At 41.3% G+C, this 26,145-nt stretch overlaps 1 protein-coding gene across 1 annotated transcript in view; it reads right to left on the bottom strand.

Moving 5' to 3' along the window:
* The window catches only part of LOC120943545 (nodal modulator 3-like), a 123,224-nt gene that overhangs the window by 9,098 nt on the left and 87,981 nt on the right, over positions 1-26,145 (bottom strand). The window contains exons 26-30 of the mRNA XM_040356910.1: positions 16,469-16,552; positions 14,433-14,543; positions 7,711-7,812; positions 1,942-2,061; positions 250-342 (exon numbers count right to left, since the gene is read on the bottom strand). Coding sequence (XP_040212844.1) covers positions 250-342; positions 1,942-2,061; positions 7,711-7,812; positions 14,433-14,543; positions 16,469-16,552 — 510 coding nt within the window. The remainder of the gene's footprint in view (positions 1-249; positions 343-1,941; positions 2,062-7,710; positions 7,813-14,432; positions 14,544-16,468; positions 16,553-26,145) is intronic.

Consider the following 26,145-nt stretch of genomic DNA (forward strand, 5'->3'; position numbering starts at 1 on the left):
AAACACTCTGTCTTGCTCAGCTCATGGTATAATGCAACCATCATGATCACTGACCTCATCTTACCTGCTATAATGTACTTTGTTCACCAATAGATAGTAAAAGAATACCAAATGTATACCTGGCTGTTTAACTTAAACAAAAGATTTGGTTGTTTTTTAATCTAAACTCAAATCACAGTAAATCATAACATGTAAAAAAGGTATGCTTCTGGAGTCCTGAATGAAGTACAATTGATGGTGAAGGGTTACCTTATCATGATTGTAACCAGCTAACAGCAGAAGCAAAGTCAATGGAAGTGCAAGATAGGAGCCTTGAACAACATCCTGTTCAGGCAATTTTCTCTGTAAAAAATTAAAAATAAATAAATTATTATAGATATTAAAAGGTTACATTCAGGGGTCAATTCCTGGGGAAAAAAGTGTGGGAACTCCCACCCAAGATTCACTCCGCCACCAAAAAAAATAAAATGATACGCTCATATGCATAATTACTAAACCGCATGTTTTTTGTTTGTTTATTTCGATCCACTGTACCTTACTAATCCTTTATGTTACTGGCTGCTTGCTGAATATGGATTCATCGGGTAGACTGCGGGTATTCCGTCACTTCCTCGATGCCACAATGTCTCCTGGGAGCTTTTGTCATTGTTCCCAGGAGACATTGCGGAGGTCTGATGCGAGTTATCGTGGGATTTAGAAAGAAGCAAGTTCTTTCTAAATCCTGCGATAACTCGAGCTGGGCATCGCCGCTTAGTGAAGAATTGGCTCAGGCGGCTCGGCTGCTCTAGTCCTGCAAAGGGAACCGAGTTCCTGCTGTGAAAAAAGTGCAGGAACTCCGTTCCCGCAGGACTTGAGCCCTGGTTACATTTTCAGTAGCCTCATGCACACTGCTGCCATTAAACTCACATTTTTATGAGTTTAGGTGTTTGTTTTTTGTTTCTACCGTTGAACTCCTTTTTTTATGTGTCCACGCACACATGGACCTTATCAGCAGTTTAGTAGCAGGGGAGTCGAGGATGTTTTCTGAACACTAAAATCACACTCGGAAGAGGGAATTTTGACCACAAAAAACGCAGAACTTTTTTTAAACTTGTGTAAATGATATTAGACATGTTGAAAAACACACCCAACTGCTAGGTATGTTTAGCACTTCACCATTTATTTCAATGGCCAGAATGCATTAAAATTCTGGCCAATGAATAAAACTCCAAACACTGCTAAAACTCTGCTAAGCTCACCTGAACTGGTTTGGAAAAATGAAGCTTAGGCGAGTTTATAATGCCGATTTTCTCCTGTCAGGGGAAACATTGTTTACAAGAAACCAGTAACACCACCGTTTCCTGGATCAGTTTAAAAAAAAAATCCTGTGATACCTCAATGGATCCACTGTCCAATGAGCAAGCTAGACGTGGAGACAATGCAGGAGGCTACAAATTCATAGAAACCAGCACTAGTTCCAAGCTGCACATATGCTTGGATCACGGCTCTACTGACCCTATATATTGGTACACACATTTGCACCCTTTATTCTGGCACTCCACGTACCCATGTCATTTGACGTAGTAACAAAACTGCCCAACACAGTGAAGCTTGATTGAGAAGGGTGTCAAAGTAACATAGGAAAGGTGAGTGGACAGATATTATCATGTTGGTGCATCGGCTCTGTTTTTTTTTTTTACCAAAAGCAATGTAGGTTTCCTCCATGGAACACAGTAGCTCCAACCAGTCTGGGAATAGATGTTGGCTACAGAGAATTATCTTTATAGAAAAAGCAAAGAAAACTAAAGTAATAGTACATATTTCTAACTCCGTGTACTATACAGTATTTATACAGACACTTTTATTTCTTTATCTTCTACAGGACGGTTTGCCAATAAGACCACAATACATCAGCTTCTCAAGAAAACAGTATAACAAAAAGTATAACAGTGTTCGACTAACCGTAGGATTAAATGTCAGACTGATGTGTTTGTTGTAACCTTGAGTACTGAAGGATATCTGAGGCAGGGTGTAGTCATACTGGGATTTAGGCAGAGTGGAATCCAGCTGTACAACATAGGTCTGAAAATGAGAAAGAAAACACAAATTAATGACTAGACAGCAAAAGTGATGCTTGCGAGTATGAATTCTAATTAAAGTGATATAAAAGGCTAAAAAAAAAAAATGGTTTTTAAATCTAAAATAAAGAGGTTTATACTTACCTGCTCCGTGCAACCATATTGCACAGAATGACCCCTTACCTCCTGAGGTTCTATGCTCTTCCTTTTCTGCAAGAACGCTCCTGAGCTGGGCTGTGTGTGTTCATAGACACAAGTATTGTGGCTGACCCTCACCGAGTTTGACTAACAGCAGAGGCAGCCAATGGCTCCTGCTGCTCTTAGTCTGTCCTGTGAGTGAGACAGCACTGCTGAATTAAGAGAGGGCTGCAATTATTGTAAGTGTAAGTATTAAAGGGATTGTAAAGGCAGGTGTTTTTTTTTATCCTAATGCATACTATGCATCAAGATAAAAATCCTTCTGTGTGCAACAGCCCTTCTCAGCCCCCCTAATACATGCCTGAGCCCCATCTAGATCCAGCGATGTTGTAGGAGTCTCGGCTGCCCAGGACCCCAATTCTCATTGGCTGAGACAGCAGGGTGGCACCATCAGCTCCCGCTGCTATCAAAGTCAGTCAGCCAATGCGGAGAAAGGGGGCGGAGCTGGGCCGAGGCTCAGTGTCTGAATGGACACACAGAGCAGTGTACAGTGGGCAGCTTGACATGGGGGCACTCAACAGGAGGGAGGGGCCAGGAGCACTGAAGAGTGACCCCAAGAAGGAGGATCCAGGCTGATCTGTGCAAATCCACTGCACAGGGCAGGCAAGTATTTTTTTTTAAGTTAAAAATAAACAAGATGAGACTTTAGTATCACTTTAAGGGAAGGGGGGAGGGGAGCAACAGCAAGTGGATAGGTAATGCATTAAAGTGATAGTAAATCTAACATTTTTTATAAACAAACATATACTTCCCTACACACTGTGCAGTTCGTATTGCACAGAGGGGCCCCGATCCTCGAATTGCGGGGTCCCTCGGCGGCTCCACCCTGCATTGTATAACCCCCTAGGAGAAGCGCTCTCCCGGGGGGTTACCTTGAGGGCGCGCTCCCGAGTCCAGCATTCGGCATCCATAGACGCCGAATGTAGGACTCGGCCCCGCCTCACTGGATTTGATTGACAGCAGCGGGAAAACAATGGCTGTGCTGCCATCAGTCTATCCAATCAAGAGCAGAGAACCCCAGGCAGAGGAAGAGCGCACCTCCACTGTGGGAAATTCCAGGGCTCGGGTGAGTAAAAATGAGGGGGAGGGGGGGGGGGGAATTAGTCACTATAAGTTTTTTCACCTTAATGCATAAGATTCCCCCTTTAAGGTAAAAAAAAAAAAAAAAAAAAGTAAAGTACTGGTTCCCCCTTTCTAGCTCAAAATACTGATGCACTCTGGAACAAGCCCTCGCCCCACAAGGGAAATTGAGTTGCCTATTAATAGATTATCCCTCTTAAAATAACAAGTACAAGATACCGCATCCCACCATATAGACAGCTCTAAAGACCAGGACCTGATTCCTAGGTTCTACAGTACCCTCAACTCTCCTAGCCCACCCCAGATGAAATTTTATCACATTTTGGTCTTTTTTTATTTATAGTGCAAAAAAAAAAAAAACAACAACGGGAGGTGATCAAATACCACCAAAAGAAAGCTATATTTGTATGGAAAAAAAAGACAACAAATTCATTTGGGTACAGGTTTGCATGAATGAGTAATTGTCAGAGTGTGAGAGCACTGAAAGCAGAAAATTGGTCTGGGAAGAGGGGGGGGGGGGGGGGGGGGGTTGGGGTTTTAGTGGCCAGTAAGCAAGTGGTTAAAGAAGTTCACTTTAAAAAAAAAAATGCACATTTTGTTACAGGTAAAAAAAAAAAAAAAAAAAAAAGAATGGAAATTTTGGAAAGTTTTGCACCAGCGATCAGCAGATCGCAGATGCCATGCAGGAATTCTGCACTGTCAGTGCATCAGCTTACACGTACACCCTTACAGGAAGACTCAACCACAGCGCCTCAGTAGTTCATAGACACAAGTATTGTGGCTGACCCTCACCGAGTTTGACTAACAGCAGAGGCAGCCAATGGCTCCTGCTGCTCTTAGTCTGTCCTGTGAGTGAGACAGCACTGCTGAATTAAGAGAGGGCTGCAATTATTGTAAGTGTAAGTATTAAAGGGATTGTAAAGGCAGGTGTTTTTTTTTATCCTAATGCATACTATGCATCAAGATAAAAATCCTTCTGTGTGCAACAGCCCTTCTCAGCCCCCCTAATACATGCCTGAGCCCCATCTAGATCCAGCGATGTTGTAGGAGTCTCGGCTGCCCAGGACTTGAAGAATGTCGTTCGTAAGTACTTAAAATGTAATTTGCTTTTAACCTTCGATTTTGGAATGAATATAATTTACTGAAGGAAAACCACATACACTTAGAAATTTGCCACCGCAGAAGATACATAAATACATAAAAATAAATAAAAAATGCAAAAAATATATATATATATATATATATATAAAATAAGTTCTAGAAATGTGGCTGGAAATCTGCTGCTCTGCGACAATACATGCCTTGCGAGATTAAATGAAAAAGGTTACTGCAAAGTGGCGATCAAACCACCACACTTGGGAGTAGTTATCGCTTTTTTGTAGCTCCAGATCTTATCGCTCTGCCACTTCAGCATTTCCTCTAGGGATACCCTGCTTTCCCCTCCTTGCCATCCAAGTGCAGTCTGACAAAGCGCCTATATGCCGCTCCCTGGGACCCAGCTTGGAGAAAGCACCAGCCCCTGGCCTGTTGAAAGGATGGTGCTGCGGATCTTTGCCTGGAGAATCACTCCTGAGAAGCGATGACAGGAGATACAGTGGGTATAGAAAAGAATCACCCCCTCTAAATTAATCACATTTTGTTGCTTTGCAGCTGTATTTACTCAGTGAAAAACTTATAACATACAAGTGAAAAATAACAAACCTGTCAGGAACACATATAAAAAAAAAAAATCAAAAACAATCACTGAGTTGGAAAAGGGATCACCCCCTTGTGTCAGTATTTTGTTGAACCACCTTTTTCTTTAATTACAGACTTTAGTCTGTTAAGATATGTCTCTACTAACTTTGCACAAATAGACTTAACAATATGTGTCCACTCTTTGCAGAACTGCTCAAGTTCAGTTACATTTTTTGGTGTTTGTTCGCGAACTGCAGTTTTCAAGTCATTCCAGACTGTCAATGGGGTCTAAAATGTTTGTTACCCCAGCATTTCATATTCCTGATATGTGACTGCTGTACAATGTACTTGTATGAAAAAGTATCCTGTCCTCTTTGTATGGCTTCCTTTGTGTGAAATCCCTGGTGGTCAAATAAGCAGGAACACATAGTGTGGTCAGTTCTCCATCTGTGCTGAAAACTCAGCCTGCTCTCCTCCAAATGAGCAGACTTGTCCTGTCACACACACACACATTCACGAGAAGCTCAGTGTACTGTTGCTTCTCCTCCCACAGCTTTTATGCAGCAGGGAGCAGAGGGAATGTGATCACTTGTAAAAAGGGGGGAAAAAAGAATTTTTGTTTTTTTATTTCTGCACAAATGTTTTGCCTTTTGTTTCAATTTTAAACGCTTGCCTGCCGGGCACTTACACCTCATTCCTGCCATTTTTTAGCTTTCAACGCTGTCACTTGAATGACAATTGCACGGTCATGCTACACTGTACCCAAACAATTTTTTATAATTTTCTTGACACAAATAGAGCTTTCTTTTGGTGGCATTTGATCACTGCTTGTTTTTTTATATTTTACAAAAAAATAATAGAAATATTGGAAAATAAATACGTTTACTTTGTTTCGGCCAGTAAATTTTGTAACCAAGTAATTTTTCGCCTTCACTGATGTGTGCCGATGAGGCAGCAATGATAGGCTGAACTGGTGGGCATTGATGAGGTGGCACTTATGGGCAACGATTACATGGCACTGATGAGGAGGCACTAATATGCCTCACTTATGGGCACTGATCAATAGCAATAATGAGCACTGGTGTGCACTAATAGGCGGCATGGATAGGCGGTACTAATGGGCATTGATAGGTGGCACTGATGGGCAACGCTGACTGGCATTGCTAATAAACAGTGATTGGTGGCACTGGTGGGCACTGATTGGCGATACTGTAATCAGGGAACTGATGATCAGTGCCCTGAATACATTCCCAGATGTTCCCCTGCGTGGAGATGCCGCTGACTGGCTCTCCTCACCACACACATCTCCGTGTTTACATGTAACTGGTTGTGATTGGACACAGCCGATCACATAGTTAAAGAGCTGCAGATGCGGCTCTTTACAGAGATCGGGGTGGCGCCATGTCCTAGCAACAGTACAGTGCGTGAAGGCGGCCGTTTTTTTTCTCCTTTAACCACGTGTAAAGGAAAAACTTCTTCCCATTGACAACTTTCTGGCAGAGGGCAGCAGGTTTTCCTCAAAGTTGACGGTATTTTGCACCATCCATTTTTCTTTCTATCCTGACAAGTGCTCCAGTCCCTGCTGCAGAGAAACAACACCTCCATAACAGGATATTACCACCTCCATGCTTTACTATAAGAATGATGTTATTTTGATAGCGAGTTGCATTTTAATTCTGTTAGACATAGCGTTTGGTGTTGAGGCCAAATATTTTAATTTTAGTCTCATCTGACCATAACACCTTTTTCCATATGGCCTCAGATTCTTCAAGGTATATTTTGGCAAAGCTCAGTCATAATTGCATGTGGCATATCTTCAGGAGTGGCTTTTTTCTTGCAACCCTCATACAAGCCGCATTTGAGGAGAATTTGTGATATTGTTGTCACATGCACACAATGACCACGCTTTGTCATAAATTCCAGCAACTTCTTCAGAGTTGCTGTAGGCGAATGGGTAGCTTCTCTAACCAGTTTCCTCCTGGCTCTTTCATCCAGTTTGGAGCCACGTCCTGATCCGGCGAGGGTCTGTGTTGTACCAAATACCTTCCACTTCTTAACAGACTGCACTGTGCTTTTAGGCCTTGATGAAAGACTTTAAAATGTTTTTGTTCCAATCTCAATTATTGTGCCTTTCAAAAACTTTATCCCAGAGATGATTGTTTGCTTCCGTTGCACTACCAGGGACTGAAATGCTCCAGGAAAGCACTTTTCATGCTGAGCTAATCAAAATGACCACAGCTGATCACAGTTGAAATTCATATGGCTTTGTGTGCCATTGAGAAGATGATTAGCTACACCTGATTAAGTTTACAAGTTAATTTTAGTGGGGGGGGGGGGGGGGTCCTTTTTCCAACTCAGTGATTTGGTTTTTGAATACATTTTTTCTTTTTTTCTGACATGTTGGTGGTTATAGCTTTCACTTGGATGTTCCAATTTGCATAAATACAGCTGGTTAAAACAATAACTGTCTGCCTTCATTTCAGGCTGCAAAGCAAAGGCTGCTTTTCTATACCCACTGCAAATGAACACACACCATTTATTTTTCAATTTTTTTTTTTTTTACATTTACACACATTTACACTTTAATTTAGGTAATAATCCTTACGTAGCAATTTACCTTTCATCTTGGGTAAACTTGTTATATACCACTAGTATGTTACAGGTAGTTAATGCCATGAATAAAAAATAAAATGTTTACCTCTCCATCTCGCAGCAGAGGGGGAAAGTGGAAGAAAAGGGACTGACCCAGAGACACAGACTGTATAGGGTTGTCCAAATTATCGCTCTCATAAAGCTTAACCTGTAAATAAAAGATAGTACAAGAAAAATTCAAAGAAAACCCATGTCTGCATAAAAATGTTAGATATTTACCTACCTTACTACAAGTGAGAAAAGGAACACATTTTAGGGGGAAAAAAAGAACTTTGCTGAAGGTATAGATTTTCTTAGCTTGCATAAACTAAACTTTATTTAGGCACCTAGAGAAACCTACACATATCTGCAACAGCCTCCAAAGCCCCACACTCAAGCCCAAATCCCTGGTCATTCTGGCAAAGTTAAAGCTTCAACACCTCCTGATAGTGCCTTCCCCTTCCAGCCTCTTGCACATTTCTGCTGGTCAGTGAGGAAACCCATAACAGTGATGTTCCAATAGGAGTATGGCTGCTGCAGGTATGTACCTGCACTTTATACCTGGATTTACAAAGTGTTCATTGTCTCAACAGATGCTGGTTTTCATAAAGTTCCTCTTAGGCCTTAAAAAGCTCAAACAACCTGTGCATAAAAACATTGGTAAAGAGATTTTTTCTTTTCTTTTTTTTTTAAACTGATCCTTTGTTCTGATTTTTATGGGTCTGCGAGACTGGCACAGTAATGGAAGTGTTTTCTGTGTGTACAAGGACTACGGCATGTATATGTAGTATATACAGTGAAAAAGAACAGGCTCCCTTTACTCATACCTCTATAAGCCATTCCCGCTGTCAAGTACAATCTGCCATGCTCACAGTCCATTGTGGCATACTACAAGCACCTTAAAACTAATTTCCTCAATGTGTCCTGGATCTTTCACAATTTTAGCAATTCTCCTGCAGTGATGCAATACTGATAAGAGGCACTTAAATTATTGTTTATGCACCCTAGTGTTAAAGCAAACATATCAATAAAGTCTGGTGTCCTGGTGAATGTGCCATACATCTGTTTACTGTATCACCCAACATATGTTTGGTTTAAAAAATTATATGGGGTGCAGCTGGTATATTTAACCCACTGCATGAAACTGCATGCCAATGCACGCACCTCAAGTTTTCTTTCCCCGTTATCAAGATTCAACCCAGGTGTCTAGATGTGGTAAACTGCCAGGAAGGATTATAAACCTACCAATAGAATTCTACAATTGACTGGGCAGTAAAAAGTCTTACTTGCGTAAAAGTAGCAGGCCATAAGTAAATCAAGTATATTTATATTCCAAACTCCTTAAGCCAATCCCAATTAATATAATTTTCCCTAAGCATTATTTAGTTTTATGCCTTCAGCAAACACTGATCTAATTTACCAAGAATTCAGGATTACTTCAGGTCACTGAGAAATGCAGTGAATAATCAAACCTATGATAGCCTGTAACAAAATGGTAAAAATCTGGTTTATGTAACAAGATCTCCCCCTGGTGGCGATTCTTGAGAGTACCTTAGAATACATTTTTTATGTATTATACACATATTATACACATATTATACACAATAAGAAAGGTGTCTAGATTGCAGCTTGTTCCTATATAAATCAATATTTTTCTTGTTCTTTTACAAGACATTAGTTTGAAAAATAATATAGCTAAGTTTTACTATTATAGAGTTAGGTCACAAGTCCATCTAATTCAATAAATAGAAAAAAAATGAATAATAATAAAAAAAAAAATAATAACAAAAAAAGAAAGAAATTATTAAACAATAAGAAATTCAAGAAAAATAAATGAATGTCCTCCAGCAGCTTCAGGTCTTGCAATGAGGACTGGCAATTTCCTGTGGGGTCTCTGATTTTTGATTAATTTGCTGCTGAAACAAACTTTTCCTGCAAAGCACATGTACTTGGTAGGTGTGAAAGGTTACTTAAAGCGGAGGTTCACCCAAAAGTGAACCTCCGCTTTTCGGAACCCTCCCCCCCTCCGGTGTCACATTTGACATCTTTCAGGGGGTGCAGATACCATGCGCAGTAGGGAACCGGGCAGTGAAGCCGCAGCGGCTTCACTTCCCAATTCCCTCACCAAGGATGGCAGTGGGGAAAGCCGATCTGCCGCTCGGCTGCTGACGTCGCTGGCAACCTGGACAGGTAAGTGTCCATTGTAAGGTTCTGAAAGAGTACCCATTTTATGTTTTAACTAGGATAAATTAGAAATAACACATCATGTATACCTACATGCAAAAGGGAGCAGAAGAATGTGTAGATGGCATTTAACTTAGTTTGATAAGGTTGTAGCTTGCGATTAGCACAAACATAAACATAACAAGAATGTGTTTGTTGACAGGAAAAACCAGAACCATAGCAGAAGCTAGCTTTTATGGTGCATCATTACTGTATACATAGAATTACCTGCAGGCAGAATATTAGGTGTTGCTTGGAACCTAACATACTATTGCATTGTGTAAATATCGTGTCCTGCTGTAATTGGCTGACCCGAGGGATGGGGGGGGGGGGGGGGGGGGGTTCCTAATGATGAATGCATAAATATGCTGTGTAACCAATAAACCAGTGTTAGTTAAGATTCACCATAATCCCGAGTGGCTCTTAATTTTCTGATGCGCATCAAAAGGTTCTTCCACACGCCCAATAGTCCAACCCGGGTACAGAGGAACACTACCAACCTTGCATCCGTGTTTTAAAAGCCAGCAGCTGCTGTATTTGTAGCTGCTGGCTTTTAAAAATAAATAAATTGCAGGTGAACCCCCGCTTTAAGAAGAGAACACTAAGGTCCTGTTCACATCAGTGTACAGCAGTTTTCCATGTCTCGATTTGTTTGCGTTTTACATGCGTTGCCGTTAAACTCTATTAAAACATGTGGTTTTAACCAGTTAAGCCCCGGACCAATATGCAGCCTAAAGACCCAAGGTGTTTTTACAGTTCGGGACTGCGTCGCTTTAACAGACAATTGCGCGGTCGTGCGACGTGGCTCCCAAACAAAATTGGCGTCCTTTTTCCCCCCACAAATAGAGCTTTTTTTGGGTGGTATTTGATCACATCTGCGGTTTTTAGTTTTTGCGCTATAAACAAAAATAGAGCGACAATTTTGAAAAAAATGCAATATTTTTTACTTTTTGCTGTAATAAATATCCCCCAAAAACATATATAAAAACATTTTTTTTTCCTCAGTTTAGGCCGATACGTATTCTTCTACCTATTTTTAGTAAAAAAAAAAAAATCGCAATAAGCGTTTATCGATTGGTTTGCGCAAAATTTATAGCGTTTACAAAATAGGGGATAGTTTTATTGCATTTTTATTAATTTTTTTTTTTTTACTACTAATGGCGGCGATCAGCAATTTTTTTCGTGACTGCGACATTATGGCGGACACTTCGGACAATTTTGACACATTTTTGGGACCATTGTCATTTTCACAGCAAAAAATGCATTTAAATTGCATTCTTTATTGTGAAAATGACAGTTGCAGTTTGGGAGTTAACCACAGGTGGCGCTGTAGGAGTTAGGGTGCACCTAGTATGCGTTTACAACTGTAGGGGGGTGTGGCTGTAGGAATGACGTCATCGATCGTGTCTTCCCTATAAAGGGAATGACGCGATCGATGCGCCGACACAGTGAAGCACGGGGAAGCCGTGTTTACACACAGCTCTCCCCGTTCTTCAGCTCCGGGGAGCGATCGCGACGGAGCGGCTATAAACAAATAGCCGCGCCGTGGTCCCGGATCGCTCCCCGAGCGGACCCGACCTCCGCATGTAGTGGGGGGGGGTCCCGATCGGACCCCCCACCCGCTAATAGGCGAGGACATACATGTACGCCCATGTGCCTGTACGTGCCATATTGTGGACGTATATGTACATGCGGGGGTCGGGAACTGGTTAAGAAAGTGCATCAGAGCCATGCATGCCGTGATTTTGATGCACTTTAAAAAGAATGCATGTTCTAATAGAGTTCAACAGCAGCACACCTAAAAAGGTGTGTAAAAACGCACATAAAAAGCGAAGCGGGAAAATCCGCACCTCACTCATGTGAACTCAGCCTAAGCTTTAGTATCTAGCTGCTGGGTAATACTAAATGTTTAGATTAAAAAAATGACTAAATTGCTATTGAATGCAGATGATCTGAAGAAACAAGGTAGAACGTGTTGAGAAATTAAAGTTGCACTATGAGAAAAAAAAAAAAAAAAAAAATTACATAAATACTGCAATTTGTTAGGCTCATTAACACAGCAGTTTTTATTTATTTTTTTAGAACTCCTTTCCCAGGATTAATTTTTCATTTCTTATTCAACTTGCCTGTAATGAGGTGACAAAGTTGTTCACTCTTCAGCAAAATTGGCACATTGTTGTCACCCTGCAGACATTGTATCCTTGGATACATAGTTTTAAATAGACCTTAAAGTGGATGTAAACCCTCAAATATACCCAGTGAAGTGAACAGCCTCAGATGATACACAGAGATGAAACAAATCTCATTACTATTATTTTTACATGTATATCTGCCGTCTTCAGCTTTATATATTCTTTAGAAAGTTCTCTTCATTGTTACAGATTTTCCCTTCCTGTTCAACACTGCAGTGAAGCCTGGGCATACAGCCTAGCTGATTGGAGGAAAGACACACACCCCCTCTCCTCATAGGTAGAGACTTTCAGCTCTGTTCACTGTATAGTTCAGGGCACTGCTAATTATCATATCATGACATGATATCTGGAATGTAGAGGGGTCAGAGTGCTGGGGGATATCTGGGATGTAGAGGGGTCAGAGTCCTTGGGTGGCATCAATCTAGCAGATATATTATATGCACAGGACAGCTTTGTTACTTTTATGTATGTTGTATTTTCCCACTGTTTCTTTGCTGTTCAGAATGATTGTTCATGTAGTTAATGCGGAGCTCCACCCAAAAGGGGAAGCTCCGCTTTTCTGCCTCCTTCCTACTTGATGTCTGTTTACCTGCACTGTCCCTATTGTAGGGGCTCCAGAGCATTACTTAGCCCAGGGGCCCATGATGCTATTAAGATGGCCCTGGCTGTAAGAACCTTGCAGCCAAAAGCTGCATCTGCAGAAGACTGGACATCCACCGAGCAAAACTTTTAGAAAGTATAAACAGAAGACCAGGTGGCACCCTTACACTGGTGGGCTGCAGAGGATTGGTGCTGAAATGCCCTGGGGACATAGGTACCTTACAGCAAAGGAGGAGGTGTTTGCTCAAGAGCATTAGCAGGTTTATTATCCACCATGCAAGTTAGCAGGTGTCCCTTGCAAGGTCCCAAGGTGAGAACAAACAGGCAATCAATTTGTCTGGTAAAAGCAGTAGCTTTGAGGTATACTCTGATAGCTGTCACTGTGTCAAGGCAATGTAGAGACGAATTCCTTTGGATGCTTAGGGGCAGGGCTCAAGAATAACAGCACGTCTTCATTGACCACCACCTTTGAAAGAAAGGATCGTCTTGGGCATAAGACAACCTTCTTGTTGTGAAGTATGAGGAAAGGCTCACCAGTGAGAACCCAATCAAGATCACATGGAAGCACAGGGTGCTACAAAATAGCAGTTTTGAGCCATTTTATTGGAGACCAGGGTACAGCAGCTTCGTACATGTAAAAATGACGTCGCTATGTACATACGCAGTAGTGGCTCATTTAAGAATCCAGAGTTCTTGCACACAATATGGATATTGAACCTGCCCCTCTTCTACTTTCGTAAAATGTGGATCACCTCTTGGTATCCTCAAACATGGCCGCTGCCACTCTGCATTGTTGGTTACGGTTTCTTTCAACCTGGCATCTCTGGGGGGGGGGGGCAAAGGCTGAAGAGTCCTGCATGAGACACACTCAGATTCCTAATGAGACTTGAAAAGGGGGATTCAGAGGACACAGAGGAGCCCGAAATCCTAGGCTAGATGAGACTCTTGCTGCTGGGATGGTTGTGCATGGTTTGCACTACTTCCATATATATCAGGTTTCCTGCACTGAGCACACTGGAATAAAACCAACGCACCCAGAACTATAGCTGGGACAACGCATTGCTGGAGTCCCCCAAAAGATATAATTTGTCAGCAGTAGATCCAGCATACTAGACTCTCACTATAACTGTTATATCACTTTTGTATGGATTGACCCTCTATAGGCTTTTGTGAGTGCCACCCTTTATCTACATGTGCAGTACATATTTAGGCCTCTTTATCAACAGGCATGTATGTGTTCTGAAGCCCAAGTGTACTTAGACACAACTTTTGGGACACAGAACACAAAGTTCTGTGAATGGAAAACTACACATACAGACAGCCTTTGTAGCTGTTAGCTTGGAGTTCTCAATAAACTACCGTAATGCAGTTGATCTCTCTGGTAGTCAGGGTGTATCTGCCTGTTCTTATGCGGTACGAGCAGAAAGATACACTGACAAGTCTACAAGAGTCCTGCATGGCATCTACTGATCATGGGTGCAATGCTTTACAGGCGCCAAATTAAAAAAAAATGCACTTTAACCTGCAAAAAGATGTGCATTTAAGTTTTTTTGGTTTTTTTTTTAAGGTGAAGTTATCCCTTCAGAAACTCTAAAAAGCTTGAGACACGGTAAAAAGGTAGGGTCTCAAGAAGTGTTTTCACCTGCTTTTTTTCCCACAAAACCCCAAACGGCAATAGAAAATACAGATTTACATTTCAAAATTTTCCAAAAATCTGCAATTTTCCGCTAGAACACCCTTAAGAAGCATAATAAAAACACTGTCTTGGACTTACCAACAAGGTAGGCAGGTGCTCTGGAGAAGTCATTACATTTCCACTTAGATCAAACTGGTTGATTTGACGGAAGGCAATAATATTAACTTCATCTATATCAGTATTGCCAACCTAGGAAAACAAATTGAACAGAGTATCATTTACACTGTTCCGTTGTACAACTGTCGGTTTAACCAAATTCCTAAACTTTATCATGTTAAAGGAACACTAAAAGGCAAACTTTTTTTATTTTTTTAAATAACAAACATGTTATACTTACCTCCACTGTGCAGCTAGTTTTGCACAGAGTGTCCCCTAACCCTGTCTTCTGGGGTCCCTCGGCGGTTGTCTCGGCTCCTCCTCGCAAACGTTTTCCACCTTCATGCGAGCGAGCTTGCATGGTGGAAAGCTTTTGCGAGCGCGCTCCCGTGATACAGTGGCGGGCATAGCCGCCGAATGTATCACTCGGCCCCGCCCCCCGACACACTGCGTCATCCGCTGTGATTGACAGCAGCGACAGCCAATGGCTGCGCTGCTATAAATCTGTCCAGCCTAGCCAATCAACGGCCAGGCTGGGAACCGAAGAGGATCAAGTGGACGCGCGCGGGACTTTCGAGGGGTCAGGTAAGTAAAACGGGGGTTGGGGGGGGGGGGGGGCATAGGATGCATTAAGGTGAAAAAACATTTATCTTTTCAACCCCTTTAATTTGAATATGAACCCCTAATCATGGTACACATATAAAATATAAACAGAGAATGTAGACAAGCACGCTCAATAAATAGAGATCTTTTCTTTTTTACTTTTTCTATCAATCAATATATAAAGGAAAGCAACACAAGAAAAAAAGACTTATCAGGATTCATACAGCAAAATAATTACACTGTAAAACAGTAGTAAATATAAAAAAAAAATACACAATTATTTATACATAGACACACACACACATACACACACCCCCCATGTTAATCTATTGTAGCAAGGCGTTACCTGCATAGCCACTATTGCTACTAGAGCTATAAGGGGTCCTACACATGGGCTTAATTCGCAAATAGCTTGGGGGGGGGATCAAGGCATTGTCAAAACAGATATTTTTATTACCTGAATGGAGGTTTCTGTTAAATCAACCACCAGTCTTTTCCCAACCATACAAATGGAAGCACAGAGGAATAGTCTATGTGGCTACTTTACTCTTCCTCACAAAGTGTTCCAGACCAGACTGTTATATTCCACTGCGGTCTACTTGTACAATGTGGCACATTTTTGTGAATCACAAAGCTGGTACAGATCACACAAATCTCACACATGTGCTTCAACAACAAAAAGCTCAACTGAAATACGTCAAAATAACTGGGCAACCAATATCTACCATACAATGATAAAAACAAAGTAATCTCCAGCAAAAACTGAATTTCAAAACCACCAATGGCTCTAGATGAAAGGCAAAAGCAGCTGTGTTGGTTCCGCTACCAATCCTCTTTTTGTGCCTTTTTTGTCAGCAAGTCTGCCCAGATAAAATACGACCAATAGTGATGTGATCCAGGGATAAGGCAGGGGAAGTTGAAAGCAAATCTTTACTTTTCCTGGTAAAGTTGATGTTGGTTCCACTCATTCCCACCTCCTGTGTTATCCTGTAACTATTGTCTAGCAATTCTGCCCACTACATAGTGATGCTCAGGATGTGGAAGGAGAGCACTTTAACAGGCTGGGATATAACTTTGAATGCTTTTCTCTCTGTATCACCTGATCTTTTTGACATGCACTGCTTATGTATTTTATCATCATAGTTCTTAGAAAATAGAAATACAGGACACTATGCAATGTTACATTTATAGAAAAATTAAAAGCATAATGGGCTAGTATGCACCGCATACTTGGCCATTATGGGACACCGTACAGGTTTAGGAGATATCCATGGTAGCTACAGGTAATTCTTGTTATAGGCTTAACTGTAGCAAAAAGTGGTCTGTAAGGATTTACAACCACTTTAAACTGGGGTTATCATTACTGCAAAATATATTAGAAAGCCAAGGAAAATGTACATCATTTAATAACTCACCTCAATGGTTCTATAGGATGGTAATGCACGTTCAATATGATCATTTCCCTCACCCTTCAGCTGCACATGGTATACACATTCAGGCTGAAAAAAATAAAATGTAAAGGACCATTATAGTATATATTTGTACTCACTTAAAAAAACTCACTGTAAAACCCTTTGTTTGGAGTTAAGGAACACAACTTGATAGTAAGAAACCTAGGGTTATACTGTGACCTACAAGAGAAATTGAAATCAGACCCCTTGTGGCTATAACCCCTACACCTGCTCAGATGTAGCCAGCAGTCCAAAGAGAAACCAATAGCATATAAGGGGAGGGTGTTTTGTGAACTCCGAGTTGTCCATTAAAGCGGGGGTTCACCCTTAGAGGGCACTTTTCCCCCTTAGATTCCTGCTCGTTATTACTAGGGGAATCGGCTATTTATTTTAAAATATGTGCAGTACTTACCCATTTACGAGACGCATCCTCTCCGTCGCTTCCGGGTATGGGCTTCGGGAATGGGCGTTCCTTCTTGATTGACAGGCTTCCGAGAGGCTTCCGACGGTCGCATCCATCGCGTCACGATTTTCCGAAAGAAGCCGAACGTCGGTGCGCAGGCGCAGTATAGAGCCGCACCGACGTTCGGCTTCTTTCGGCTACGAGTGACGCGATGGATGCGACCGTCGGAAGCCTCTAGGAAGAATGTCAATCAAGAAGGAACGCCCGCTCCCGAAGACCCATACCCGGAAGAAGATGCAGCTCGAAAACGGGTAAGTACTGCTCATATTTTAATATAAATAGCCGATTCCCCTAGACCGAACGAGCAGGAAGCTAAGGGGAGATTTTTTTTTTTTTTTTAAATGGGTGAACTCCTGCTTTAAGTAAGAAACCTAGAAATGTCAAAATACAATCCGAACAGGAGGGGTGGGCACAACAAAAAAACAAGACAGAAAAGCAAATGCATTAAAATAGTCACTTGTAGAAACTTTCAACTGAAATTAGCATCTGCAGAAGATAAATCTACAAAAAAAAAAAAGCCACAATACTAGATTTAAATTTCACAGCTGGAGGGAAGGACTAACAGGGGGAGAAACGTGTGTAACCACTTGTAAAAGGTAGTAAAATACACATAAGAGATGGGGGAAAGGGAGGGAACTTTGTGATACCTGCAAGAGATGAGACATATGTAGCGATAAAATCTAATATTTGTTGAAATGTAAGAAAAGTCTAGGGGAAAATTCAAGAACCATAAAAGCTCTATAAAAAGATCACATATACTTTAAACAAATGGCAATAAGCCCCGAGTATGGTGAATTGCTCTTGTGCTATCACTGTGTGTAAATAGGAGTGAAAAGTGATCCAGCTACTGCCAGCACTCCTAGCTTATGTGTAGCTATTGTGAACAAATGTGAATATTTCTTAAAATATGAAAGACACATATTTCATTGGACTCTAATCTTAAAATAAGTTCACATGACTACCCGCTATGGTACTATGGGGACTCACCGATTAAACGCGCTAAGGGTGTCGCCATTGGTTTTTCCAGGGGAGTCAGATTTGCCCTGGGGGAGAGAATGGTAGACCCCGAGGGGCGCTATCTTTTCCTCAGGGGCAAAATAAATGAAGTCGACTACTCTATAGCTAATATCTATGGCCCAAACCAAAACCCTGTTAAATTTCTTAAGGGAGTAATTGAGAGGTTCATGGATTTTAGGTCCGGCAGGGTAATTATAGCCTGAGATATGAATCTCTGTCTGGATCTAGATGCAGATTGTACGTCGCTTGTACAGAGGGGCGGGAACGTACAACGGAAATTACTAAAAAAGAAATTACATCAACACCAATTAATGGATGTATGGAGAATTCAACATACAAAAGTACGGGATTATTCATTCCGCTCCTCTGTACACGGGACGTATTCCAGAATTGACTTATTTTTGGTGGACCATGAATCTTTGGAGACAGTCAAAAGCTCTGATATCGGAATAGTAACTTTGTCGGATCATGCCCCAGTATCAATTAATTTAAACATAGCGGGAATACAAAAGAATAATAGAACATGGAAAATTAATGAGGATTTAATGCAAGACGAAGAGGCTGTAGATAAGATTAAAAGGGAATTAGAACTGTATTTTAAAGAAAATAGCTCAGAATTTCTGTCAGAAGCATTAGTATGGGAAACTCACAAGGCCTAAATTAGAGGTATTATGATCGCAATCGGAACAGCTAAAAAAAAAAAAGTATGAAGAAACGAGATGACTTATATAAAACAATTCTTGATCTGGAACAAAGACATAAATTAACAGGTGATTGCGTAGTTGGACATTCGGTTATTCTAAAAAGGGCAGAAATAAGGGACCTTATTGAACAAGAGAATAGATCAGCCTGTCTTAAAGTTAAGAAAGAGAGGTACCAATGGGGGGGATTTGTCGGGTAAATATCTAGCCAAAATGTTAAAAAATGAATCTACCAGAAATTTTATTGAAAGTATACAAACGAGTAAAGGAAATAAAGTATTTACAATCCCTGAGATTGCGGGAATATTCCAAGAATACTATGGGAGGCTGTATGCGATATCTCAAAATGATCCCCCTGAGAAAGTGAAAAGGAGATCAGAATACAAAAAAAAATTCTTAGAGGAAGCAGGTCTTAAAAAAATACCAGTAGATAAACTTAGTTTTCTAGAGGACCCTATAACAGAAATGGAAATTAGGAAAAACTTAAGTGAGTCCCCATTAGGGAAAAGTCCTGGCCCGGATGGGCTAACAACTGAGTATTATAGGAAATTTAGCGATATCCTAGTTCCTAGGATGTGTGCTTATATATGAATGGCATCGGCACGAATTGGGATATTTGTCGTGAGGCACTTGAGGCTGCAATTACGATTATCCCTAAAGATGGTAAAGACCCTTCATTGTGTTCCAGTTATAGACCTATTTCCCTATTAAATGCGGATGTAAAGTTGTTCGCCAAAATCTTAGCTAGTAGAATGAAAAATATCATGAATAAATTGGTATACAGGGAGTGCAGAATTATTAGGCAAGTTGTATTTGAGGATTAATTTTATTTTTGAACAACAACCATGTTCTCAATGAACCCAAAAAACTCATTAATATCAAAGCTGAATATTTTCGGAAGTAGTTTTTAGTTTTAGCTATATGTGACTATTACTGTGCATAATTATTAGGCAACTTAACAAAAAACAAATATATACCCATTTCAATAATTTATTTTTACCAGTGAAACCAACATAACATCTCAACATTCACAAATATACATTTCTGACATTCAAAAACAAAACAAAAACAAATCAGTGACCAATATAGCCACCTTTCTTTGCATGGACACTCAAAAGCCTGCCATCCATGGATTCTGTCAGTGTTTTGATCTGTTCACCATCAACATTGCGTGCAGCAGCAACCACAGCCTCCCAGACACTGTTCAGAGAGGTGTACTGTTTTCCCTCCTTGTAAATCTCACATTTGATGATGGACCACAGGTTCTCAATGGGGTTCAGATCAGGTGAACAAGGAGGCCACGTCATTAGTTTTTCTTCTTTTATACCCTTTCTTGCCAGCCACGCTGTGGAGTACTTGGACGCGTGTGATGGAGCATTGTCCTGCATGAAAATCATGTTTTTCTTGAAGGATGCAGACTTCTTCCTGTACCACTGCTTGAAGAAGGTGTCTTCCAGAAACTGGCAGTAGGACTGGGAGTTGAGCTTGACTCCATGCTCAACCCGAAAAGGCCCCACAAGCTCATCTTTGATGATACCAGCCCAAACCAGTACTCCACCTCCACCTTGCTGGCGTCTGAGTCGGACTGGAGCTCTCTGCCCTTTACCAATCCAGCCACGGGCCCATCCATCTGGCCCATCAAGACTCACTCTCATTTCATCAGTCCATAAAACCTTAGAAAAATCAGTCTTGAGATATTTCTTGGCCCAGTCTAGACGTTTCAGCTTGTGTGTCTTGTTCAGTGGTGGTCGTCTTTCAGCCTTTCTTACCTTGGCCATGTCTCTAAGTATTGCACACCTTGTGCTTTTGGGCACTCCAGTGATGTTGCAGCTCTGAAATATGGGCAAACTGGTGGCAAGTGGCATCTTGGCAGCTGCACGCTTGACTTTTCTCAGTTCATGGGCAGTTATTTTGCGCCTTGGTTTTTCCACGCGCTTCTTGCGACCCTGTTGACTATTTTGAATGAAACGCTTGATTGTTCGATGATCACGCTTCAGAAGCTTTGCAATTTTAAGCGTGCTGCATCCCTCTGCAAGATATCTCACTATTTTTGACTTTTCTGAGCCTGTCAAGTCCTTCTTTTGACCCATTTTGCCAAAGGAAAGGAAGTTGCCTAATAATTATGCACACCTGATATAGGGTTTTAATGTCATTAGACCACACCCCTTCTCATTACAGAGATGCACATCACCTAATATGCTTAATTGGTAGTAGGCTTTCGAGCCTATACAGCTTGGAGTAAGACAACATGCATAAAGAGGATGATGTGGTCAAAATACTCATTTGCCTAATAATTCTGCACTGCCTGTATAATGATCAAGTGGGCTTTATCCCAGGTAGGGACAGTAGGGATAACTGTATCAAGACACTGTTACTGATACAGAGAATAAAAGAAGGTAAGTCCCCAGGTCTACTACTGTCGATAGACGCCGAAAAAGCTTTCGACAGAGTAGACTGGGGATACCTTCAGACTACTTTAGAGTTTTATGGGGTAGGCCCCAAGATGTTGGGGTGGATAAAAGCTCTATATAACCACCCTACGGCAAGGGTTAAGGTAAATGGGACGGTATCCGGGCTTTTTGAGATGTTTAATGGGACCCGACAAGGCTGTCCCTTGTCACCCTTATTGTTTATTTTGTCTTTAGAACCTTTACTGTCTAGGATTAGAAATAATCCTGACATCGAGGGGATACAGACAGATGACGGAGAACATAAAATTGCGGCTTACGCCGATGATATTCTGTTATATATAGTGAACCCAACTACATCTCTCCCTAATCTTTTAAAAACTCTTAAAGTCTACGTCGAAGTTTCTAATTTCAAAATTAATCCCTTAAAGTCCGAAATCCTGAATATTAGTGTGAAAGCACAGGATGTAACCAGATTTAAAAAAGACTTCCCATTTATTTGGAGAGATACTGTATTAAAATACCTAGGTGTCAATATAACAACATCTTCTGAGTCAATTTATCAGTATAATTTTATTCCATTATTGAACGATATTAAAATGGACTTAAAGCGGGGGTTCACCCTTAGAGGGCACTTTTTCCCCTTAGCTTCCTGCTCGTTTTCTCTAGGGGAATCGGCTATTTGTATTAAAATATGTGCAGTACTTACCCGTTTTCGAGCTGCATCTTCTTCCGTCGCTTCCGGGTATGGGCTTCGGGAATGGGCGTTCCTTCTTGATTGACAGTCTTCCGAGAGGCTTCCGACGGTCGCATCCATCGCGTCACGATTTTCCGAAAGAAGCCGAACGTCGGTGCGCAGGCGCAGTATAGAGCCGCACCGACGTTCGGCTTCTTTCGGCTACGAGTGACGCGATGGATGCGACCGTCGGAAGCCTCTCGGAAGAATGTCAATCAAGAAGGAACGCCCGCTCCCGAAGACCCATACCCGGAAGCGACGGAAGAAGATGCAGCTCGAAAACGGGTAAGTACGGCTCATATTTTAATACAAATAGCCGATTCCCCTAGACCGAACGAGCAGGAATCTAGGGGAAGAAAACATTTTTTTTTTAGAAATGGGTGAACTCCCGCTTTAAATAAAATTGCTTACAGACAGAGGTCCATATTAGGAAGAATAAATAGTTTTAAAATGTTAACTTTGCCCAAGATTCTATATAAATTACAAATGCTGCCGATTGCAATACCAGAAGTATATTTTAAAACGTTAAAAAAGTTATTAATTAGATTCATATGGCGGAAAAAGAAAGCGCGCATAGCCATGTCTATACTAACCAGAGACAAGGCGCAGGGTGGTTTGGGGTTACCAGACATTAAGGCATACTATACGGCCATTCACATGACACGGGTGGTTGAATGGGTTAGAGAAAATAAAGAAAAATTATGGGTTAAATTAGAAAGTAGTTTAAATAAAACTAGGTTAGGAAAGGAGATTTGGATTCCGGCACAATTTAGACAGTCAAAAGAGCACTTGTACACGATTACACGGACATCTATGATAATATGGGATAGGGTTCACAAAACCGAAAAATGGGGATACAATTCCCTACTAATACCACTATACGACACAAATTATTTTGCACCGGGGAAAGTAAGCTTGTCTGGGAGTTGGATAAAGAGAACTGACGTAAAATTAAGGGATATACTGAAAGATGGCAAAATCTGTACTTATCAGGAACTTGGGGAACACAAAGAAATGTTTGAGCTGAATTGGCTGAGATACCAACAGTTGAAACATTTTTTGGACTCCCTTCCTCGTCCGATCAGGCTAGAGGGAAATTTGCTCCCACTAGAGCGTATGTGCCTAGCCTCGAGCGGACGAGGCGGGATCTCACGGATTTATAAAATACTGTCGGGACTAAAAAATAAGGGGCTACCATCGTATATTAAAAAATGGGATGAAGAGTTGGCAACAGGGGATACCGAGAAAGATTTTGGGAAAATATTGAAGATGACGCACATCACTTCAACTAACTGCGGGTTGATAGAAATGAATTTTAAATGTTTATCAAGATGGTATATCACCCCAGATATTGCACATCGATTCCAAGGGGAGACTTCCAGATTCTGTTGGAGGGGTTGTATGGAACCCGGAACCATGTCACACCTTTGGTGGACGTGCCCCAAAATCAACAAATATTGGCATAAAGTGGTATCAGTAATCAAGGAAATTACTGGAATTAAAATAGCAGTCGACCCGTGGGTGTGTTTGTTCCACGGGACAAACATGACTAGTAAACAGTATATGAGAACCTTGCTCCCCCATATCCTGAATGCAGCTAAGAGCCTGATCCCTAAACAGTGGAAAGATCCCGAGAGCCCAACAATGAAGAATTGTCTTGATAAATAAATGATATTTATTACATTGAACAGCTTAAGTTTATGGGGGAGGAAGGTGAAGGGGGATTCAAACTTAAATGGCAGGACTGGGTCGACTATAAGTCATCACAGAGTTATCTAGTCCGGATGGTATAGGGCAGGAAGTGTAGTGTAGTAAAAGTTGACAAATTAAGAAACTGAGGTTTGGAGAGAAAGGGGAGGGTTTTGGTAGGGGGGGGGGGGGATGGGCTAGTCGACTTGGGTAGGGGCACTTCGGTTTTATGATGTATTTTTTGCACTTTGCCATACTGTGGCCATGCTGGCTTAATATAAAAACACATAATGACATAGCAAACAAAGCAAAAAAAAAAAAAAGACATTTCCCACCATGATGCGAACCAGGATGGAGACAGCGTATGAACGCAAAATTGATTAGGTCTCCGGTAAGTGTTCTGAGTCGAAAAAAAAAAAAAAAAAAAAAAAAAAAAAGAGGATAGAGCCCACCCTCGGGCAACTAGAAAATGCCCGCCGGCATAAACATTTTATTACTATCATTAGGCTACTTGAAAATCGCCACCGTCATTGACAATCATTATAGCCTATATAAAAGGACATCAAATAGACCTGCCGCTATACCTGAAGTCACGTGGGCATGATGTAATGCGTAGGGCATGAGCAGAAGCTCACCAGAAGTGATGTCAGCACGGACAAGAGTTCAGTAATCATGGATTTTCGTTATTTTAAATGTGAGTAAAAGCCGTTTGGTTTTAATAAACTTTATAAAACAATATCACACTATTGAAGCATCTTTCACATATTTATAGATCTGTGGATTACATGGAGAGAGGACCCCCAGGAACATCATAGAGTCCATGGCTGGGAGGATAAACAGAGGACCCCCTAGAGGCTTTATATTCACAAGCCATGAGACATGGTGTAGTGATCCTAATTGCATTGGTCCAGAGCGCCGACACATTTTGACTCATCGACTCTTCCTCAGGGGGGTGGCAGTAGTTAGCATATCAGAAGGATCTCTAAAATGCATACAAAATGAGTACACAGAGAAAAAAGTGTAAATTCAGAGTACCCAACACTGATAAAGTACTCTCATAGTGCACGTATTTGATTATAATTTACAGACATCTGGAGGTCCACAAAGAAAGTGGCAAAAATACCAAGCAATGGAAACCATGTGTCCAAATCATAAGGGATATGAAAGAAATCAACCTGGGTGGTTGGTGTATCCCTAACAAAGTAATATACCGTATATACTTGAGTATAAGCCATCGGCTTATACTCGAGTCACCTTTTTACGCCTGATCTCCCAGACTTTGTGGACTCGGTACCGGCCGTAGGACCCCTTAGCACACATGTAGCCCCACTCTTCCTCTACAAGTGTGCAAAGTTTGTCTGGGGGATCTACGACCGGGGAGCACCATTTTTTCAAAGCTGGGCACCCCCTTCTATAGACTCCCATGTTAAACGTCAGTCTAGTCATGGACACAGTGAGGCATGGGCACAATGAGGCAAAGTGAGGCATGCAGATGGACAGGACTCAGACCTCAGAAGGAAAAGCATATCCCTCTGCCAAGCTTATGGTGATTCCCAGAGATCTAAAAAAAGATTTAAAAAAGGGGGCCGCAAAGACTCAAAACATATTGCTAAAATAGCTAAAGACACACGAATAAATCAGTATCTAAAGCCTGATCTTACCAATCTAAGTCTGTCAGTACCAACAAGTGTGAGTCTATGCAGCAGAGATTCAATATCGCTGCAGAGCTGACGGCAGGGGATATTGAAGACTCTTGTCTCCCAATCAACCTGTTGGTTATGATTTTGCTCTCAGCTGTTTTTTGCCACTCACTTGCTCCCTATTGATAAGCTCTGTGCAGACACATAATGGGACCAACTCCCCTGCTTATACTGTGAGGATTGCAGCGTTGTTCACTGCTGATGGAGCACAGAGGCAACCCTTTAGAACTCTGCTGAATAGACACACATTTGTTGGTACTGACAAACAGATTGGAAAGATCCGGCTATGCATTTGTCTTTTCTTTAAATAGCTATTTTTACAATATGTTTTGCATCTTTAAAGGTCCCCCTTTTTTTTTTTTTTATAACCGAGAAGCCAGTCCATCCGGACCACAATAATACAATCATAATAGTAGCCACAACAGTTTGGTACAGAGAAAAAATATAAATAAAAAGGTCCCCTTTTTGTGTCCTTTTCAGATCTCTGGGGGGGATCTTTTCATGTATATTACTTTATTTGTTAGGAATACACCAGCCACCCAGGTTGATTTATTTTATTTCCCTTGTGCTTTGGACACATGGTTTCCGGTGCTTGGTATTTTTTGCCTCTTTTTGTGGACCTCCAGCAGAATATATGATGTCTGTAAATTATAATCATGCAAGTGCACTATGACCGCACTTTATCAGTGTTGGATACTCTGAATTGTTTATTGCACAATTTTCTGTGTATACTCATTTTTGTATGTGTTTTAGAGATCCTTCTGATATGCCAACTACTGCCATCCTCCTGAAAAAGACTTCGAGTCAAAATGCATAGGGGTTCCGCATGGTGTGGGGGTCCCCCCAAAGTCCATACCAGACCCTTATTCCGACCACGCAACCCAACCCGGGCAGTCAGCAGTACACAGCCCCCCTCCTGAACCGTAC

The sequence above is a fragment of the Rana temporaria genome, chromosome 6 (genome assembly GCF_905171775.1).
Source record: "Rana temporaria chromosome 6, aRanTem1.1, whole genome shotgun sequence".
NCBI classification, from domain to species: domain Eukaryota; kingdom Metazoa; phylum Chordata; class Amphibia; order Anura; family Ranidae; genus Rana; species Rana temporaria.